Here is a 6,862-nt window from a genome sequence, read left to right as displayed (position 1 = left end):
CTACAAAATAACTTATTTTGTAGCCACTTTGAGTTACGATAATTACTATGTTAATTTACGAGATTATAGTAACTCCTTACTAAGTGGTTTACTATAATGTTATGGTAAATATCCCCATGTGTTATAGTAACCCAACTATCGTAAATATGTATTGATATTATCGTAAATTAGTATATAAAATTATCGTAAATGGAGGTGGCTACAGAATAACTTATTTTGTAGCTTGCTACAGAGTACTCTCTCTCTCTCTCTCTCTCTCTCTCTATATATATATATATATATATATATATATATATATATATATATATATATATATATATATATATATATATATTTATTTATTTTGTTTGTTCTGTGTAAACTGAGATAACTGAATTTTGTGAGAAATAAAGGAATTATTACTTGCTCACCTCACCTACCCAGCAGCTAGCCCCTATGCATGCGACACATACGCTAGCTAGGTAGCAAAGGAACCTTGGTCTCCCACGTACTAACCTCCAGAGTCCTAAATCCTACCTAAAGCACAGCTGCCAGGTAAAAGCAAGTATGCCTCACCAGCAACACACCAAAGCATCTTATAATAATAATCTGAAGCGGGGATCCATGCATGACTCCTACACACTACCTATTGATCGATCGAATATGCTGCAATTCTTTTATATATGCTGCCAAAAGATGCATGATGCACCAAATTAAAGTTAAATAGGAACAGTTAGGTTTGTTTTAGATTTTCACACCATGCTGCATTAATATTTTCTTCACAGCTAGGCTATTATTTTTTGCTGACAATTTTTTATGCATGTTAATTTAAATTCATGTGCTTTGAAGAAATATTACAATGCAAATAAGTGAATGAAATGTTTTTTTTCTTTTGGATAAGCGCGCCACTACTCAAGGATTTCATCTCTTAGGTGCGTGGTGACGAAGGTATAAGATAAAAGTATATTGCACATTTGGTTAGATGGTACGTTATTATGACACATACGTTTAAATTAAACCTGAACAGTATGTATACGGCAGCAGATGATTGATAGCTAAAAAGACTTCTTTGGCTATATATGTTAGCGTAACATACGCACTAAGTGATCTACATACGTGGAAGTACTAATTAAGAATACATCTTTGGAAAACTACATTTGTGTGGTCCATATGCTTATGAAACCATATATACGATGAGGTTATATTTTCTCATGGGTTCACCAATCAACTTATGTGTAGCTTTGCAAGGGTGGCCATAGCGTTTTCATGTTCTTGTCCTGCTACTTTTCTTTTAAATGGTGCTCCATACACATACATATGTCTACCAACATGGAATAGGGCAAGTGAAAATAGATATATAATTCACCCTGACATCAGCCTCTCTCCCTACAAGTCTTCTACCCCATATATAGCAGAGGGAAGACACACCAAACCGCAAAGGAAAAGTAGCAAAAGAGAACTACAAGAGGGACGAGGAGGAGGGGATGGAGGGGTCAAGTCTCCTTTGATTTCGTTCTTGCTTCTTTATCTGCCTCTCTCGAGGTCAGCTCTTGGTGGATTCAGCAAAACACATGGTAAAAGTTTCTCGATGATCTTTGCTCTTGATTACTTGCTTAATTCATCAATTCTTCGGTCAAATCGAACTCTAGTATTCTCTTCTCGTTCAGACTCATATGCCCCCATCTTTTTTTTTATCAAAAGTTCAAAACATGCTGCTTGGATCTGCTTGACACATGGCGGTCGGCTAACTAGCTAATATGTTTCTCTTATATTTTGTTTTGCATATGCAAAGGCGTAGAGCAGGGATCGAGCAAGAGATTTCCTTCAAGAATCTGGAAGAAGTCGATCGAGGATCCGTGAGTCCGGCTGTTCTAAGAAAGTAAGAAGCAGCTCGATTATCGAAACCCTACTAGCAAGCTAGGAGTAGAAGAGAATTGAAGCTGGCGAACAGGTGGTGGGACGAGGGGCGGCTCGGCCTGCCGGAGCCATCCCTTGGCAAGAACCAAGAAGAAATGGTACCTTCCTCCAAGGACGGCGGCGCCACCGAGCAGCCGACGAGCGGCGGGAGCGGCGACGACCGGGAGAACGGCACGGGCGAGCCCAAGGAAGGCGCGGTGGTGACGGGCAACCGGCGGCCCCGCGGGCGGCCGCCGGGTTCCAAGAACAAGCCGAAGCCTCCCATCTTCGTGACACGTGACAGCCCCAACGCGCTGCGCAGCCACGTGATGGAGGTGGCCGGCGGGGCCGACGTGGCCGAGTCCATCGCCCACTTCGCGCGCCGCAGGCAGCGCGGCGTGTGCGTGCTCAGCGGCGCGGGCACCGTCACCGACGTCGCACTCCGCCAGCCCGCGGCCCCGGGCGCCGTGGTCGCGCTCCGCGGCCGCTTCGAGATCCTCTCGCTCACGGGCACGTTCCTGCCGGGCCCCGCGCCGCCGGGATCCACGGGGCTCACCGTGTACCTCGCGGGCGGGCAGGGGCAGGTCGTCGGCGGCAGCGTGGTCGGCACGCTCACCGCGGCGGGGCCCGTCATGGTGATGGCGTCCACGTTCGCCAACGCCACCTACGAGAGGCTGCCGCTGGACGACGCCGAGGAGGAGCCCGGGCAGGCGCCGCTGCAGCTGCCTCCCGGCGGCCCGGGCGGAGGGCCGCCTCTGATAATGGGCGGGATGGCCGCCGATCCCTCGGCGATGCCAATGTTCGGTGGTGGCGCCGGCGGCATGCCGCCAAGCCTCATGCCAGGGGGCGGCGCCGCCTCCGGTGCGGGCCTGCAGCTCAGGCACGAGGGGCTTGCATGGGCTCATGCACGGCCACCGCCATACTAGGAGGGGATCCATCATTCCATCCATGCCATGACCGAGGAATTGAAGTGGAAATGGAGGATCGTTCATCGCCGACAGCTCAAGGACGACGACTGCGACTCATCATCATCATATAGTTACTTGTAGCTAGAACTGAAGATCGAATTAAGCATGCTACCTGGACGGAGCTAATAAAAGGCTCTTCGATTGATCAATTCTAGCTAATACAGTACTCTGCTAAGAAGAAGAAGGTAATATAAACTACTGCTACATTATATATACTACTACTGCAAACTGCATGCCTGTGACTGTGTGGCTGTGCCAAATGTCAGCGCAAGATACGATCGAGCTTGCTGCTTGCATTGTTTCCTCATTGTGATGTTTGATTTAATTAGATGCAGCATATGATAAATAGATGATGGATGTTTATTATATACTGTATGTCTCTTTGATCTCTCTTGTGCAAAACCAGCTCTGCCGCTAAGATGATCAGCTCCACTATGCACTCCTGTGAGATTTTGTGTCGATTTTTATCACTTCAAATAGTTGTAGTCTGATATGATGACAACATATACTGACACTGGTGCTGAAGTACAAAATGAAGCCTTTTGGTAAAGATGAACTTCATATCTCGCTAACTAACTATTCCCACAGTCGTACATATATGGTTTTTTGTGAATGGATGCATGCTTCAGCGATGATTATAAATACTAGCTCTCTCGTAAGGGGTTAATATATATACATAATAATGTCTGCTATATATGCATACACACCCATCAATATGTGTGTATAAAATAAATGGGGCTGTTGTAGTACATGTTTTAATCATGCTTGTTATTGGTGGTGATTGGTGAAGCTAGAATAAACTAGAGGGAAGTCCACTTAATTACCCTATGGGTGTATAGACTTGTGTCATAGAGGTACATCATTTATACTGTGTAATTTTAGCTAAAGTCACCGTTTTTACATTTTTGAGGGGGTGCACCCCCCCCCCCTAAGTACAATATAGCTTCACCCCTTGTTGTTATATATGGTGCTCTACCATTGTTTTAATTCATATTGGTATTATTCTCTTCTATAGAAAGATTATTTCATGTCTTGGTACATGTCCGGGCAATAAGGAATCTATATATAGGGCTCAAATGCATTTCTTTTGTAGTGAGCTTTGGCTTCGTGTGTATGCATTTGTTAGCTTAATGCCTGGAAGAGGTATGCTACCATGCATGCTGCCTTCTTTGTTTGATGAAAAACATCAGCTTGCGTACAGTTTGTGCCAATTAATGCTTTGGGGTTTACAGTGTTTTACACGTACTGCAACTAATGCTAAATCTAGGGTATATAACATGTGCACTACTGAGGTATAGCTTCTCCTGGTTGTGTGATATAATTAATAATTCGGGATAAGAAGGGGGTCCTTTCATTTCATTTACAATGCAATAAAACCAACCAATGCAAGCTCCTGCTGAACAAAATAACAACCTTCACAAACTAAAAGAACAGCCCACACTAAGTTATATGTGTGGAAGGGATTTCTACATATATACATGTCTATATATGCTCTCAAAGGTTGATGCCAAACAATTAAACACATACTATATGGATATATGTATAGTCATATAATAAAACAGATCAACGATTTATACGCTTGTTGTTGTTAATTAACATGTGCACATAGCACATATGTTTAGTTCTTCACATTCAGGTTACAAATGTTAAATTCTTCACAGGTATTTTATATATATGTTTTCCGCGAACCCACAAGTAGACTTAATTTTAGCGGTTATACGGATAACCTGGAAAATTATAACAGATTTGTGGGTTCTACATATTTCGCTCTGTTTTTTTTTTGACCGATGGCCACTGTGTATATTATGTGCGTGCCTGTATATATTGAATAATAACGAAGGCAACTAAATTTTAGTTTTTTTTTCCAAAACTACTTTACAAATTTACAAATTGAGATATTTTTTTACAGTCAAATGTAGTACATCAGATAGCTAGTTTATATTTAATTTACGTACTGTAGTCGCTCTGTTCGATCAGGTAAGGGAAATATTATAGTCAGCGGCGGATCCAAAGGGGGGGCTGGGGGTCTTGATTTCAAGCCTAATCACTGTAGCAAAATATTGATTTCACCATTAAATCTTCATGCAAATCAACATCTCCATTGTTTTAGCCCCCCCTTATCCCGCATCGTGCATCCGCCACTGATTATAGTAATATAGTATTAGTGAATTCGAAGTTGCTTGTACGTTTCTTCTTGCTGGATTTGCCTAGCTTACTACTGATGCATGCTCTTCCGCCGGTTGCTGGGATTTGTAGAATCTTATATTAGATGAGTGTTCGAAGTTACTAATCAAAATTGATCATCTTTATTCTCCCTATTCATTTACTAACACAATACCTATTTAGATAGTATATAATTAGTGGTGAAGTCCATCAGGACTTGGTTTAGGGAGAGGGGGACAGATCACAGATGTCGATAGGTGACCATTTACTATTTGACCACATAGTACATTAGTTAGGTCATTAAAGAGCATATAATGGAAAAATAACAAAAAAAAAGTATAATGGAGAAACAACAAAGTTAGAGAGGCAGCCCCCCCTCCAACCCCTCCTTGGGCCTTGGCTCGCCCCTGGTTCACGTTTGGGCCTAGTCGGTCTGAAGTCTGAACCCAACTCGTGTCCAACAAAAATGTAGTCAAAACTCATCTGTCACCAGTTACCCGGTCCACTTTGTTGACGGGCGAGCCGATGGCTCAATGGTCAGGTTTGCTCGGTGGAGCACTCGCCACTTGTGTTCGAGCCCGGTTCGATGCAAGTTTTCGCACTAAGGGTTTTTCCTATTTTTAATGTGTTTATGGTAGGGATGAAAACGGATCGGATATGAACGGATATCACCGATATTATATTTGTTTTTATATTTCTGTCCGGATTTGGATTCGAATACGGATAGTGTCAACTATATCGAATAGGATACGATTGGATATCGACATCATAAATATGCGATTTGAGTATACGGATACGGTATCGGATGTTGTATATCCGGACTCGGATACGGGCAGATCTCAACCCCTCTAAACGGATTCGGTTTCGAATACGGTCGAAAAATATTCGTACTGTTTTCATCCCTGGTTTACAGTGACGACGGTGTCGTACGTACCTGTCATTTAATGATTTCATAATAATTAAGGTGTTGTGTCTATCATGGACGAGTTAGGCTTTATTAGTCAGCTAATAGTATTTTCTCTCGTAACAAATCAATACCGGCTGGGTTTAGATTGAATATAGTTTCCCTCGTGTGGTGCCATGCATGTACTGTGATGATAAATTCACGTGTGTGAACTGAATTCAATTGAGAATAGACAATGATTTTTGAATGAATTCCATGTTCATTACTTCATGCATTTCGCCAAATAGAGTTTTTTTTTTCTGCTGCCATGCGCTCCGTGCCATCACTGTCCTCGTCTACATCTACTACCGCCCTGTTCGCTGGTCTAAAACTTAGCTGAAACTGGCTGATTGTTGTGAGAGAGAAACACTGTAGCAGCTGAAATTGGCTGGTTGTTGTGAGGAGGAGCAGCCGACTGGTCAGCCGGACCAGACCAGTGAACGCGTCTAGTTAGTTCGTGGAGTCACCCATACTTTATGAGGTGATGCATCATGAGTTCATCTCATAAATTTTGATGAAATCAACATATTTCTTATGCATATACTAATTATTAATTTGTGAGAAATGAGATGGTGATGGATCAACTTATTTCATTCTGTAAACCAAATAAAAAGTGAGGGGTGAGGAGAAGATTGAACACCTCGTTGCTAGAACCAAACACACAGTACGTCTGCATCTGCACCGGAGGTCCGGCGCCGAGCGGCATAGAGCGCGCGCGTGCGGGCCGCGGCATCGCATCCGTTCCGAGTCCCACCCAGGAGCAACGCGGCCCGGTGGCTGCCGACTCGATTCGGCCTCCTAGCGCCGGATACATGCGCTCGTCATACTGGGGATGGGCCGGCGAGAAACCGAACAGTGGAAGGGAAGTAATCTGTCTTTACACATGCATGGTCATAGGCTCATGGGCTGGGCT

General features: G+C 43.5%; 1 protein-coding gene across 1 annotated transcript; it reads left to right on the top strand.

Moving 5' to 3' along the window:
• The first annotated feature begins 1,418 nt into the window (after positions 1–1,418).
• On the top strand, positions 1,419–3,173 carry LOC136473086 (AT-hook motif nuclear-localized protein 20-like). Its single transcript, XM_066470782.1, has 2 exons — positions 1,419–1,553; positions 1,772–3,173. The coding sequence occupies exon 2, from the start codon at positions 1,992–1,994 to the stop codon at positions 2,799–2,801; it is 810 nt and encodes a 269-aa protein (XP_066326879.1). The 5' UTR covers positions 1,419–1,553; positions 1,772–1,991; the 3' UTR covers positions 2,802–3,173.
• Positions 3,174–6,862: the final 3,689 nt, after the last annotated feature.

The sequence above is a fragment of the Miscanthus floridulus genome, chromosome 8 (assembly GCF_019320115.1).
Source record: "Miscanthus floridulus cultivar M001 chromosome 8, ASM1932011v1, whole genome shotgun sequence".
NCBI classification, from domain to species: domain Eukaryota; kingdom Viridiplantae; phylum Streptophyta; class Magnoliopsida; order Poales; family Poaceae; genus Miscanthus; species Miscanthus floridulus.
This window is presented reverse-complemented; position numbering and strand designations above follow the sequence as displayed.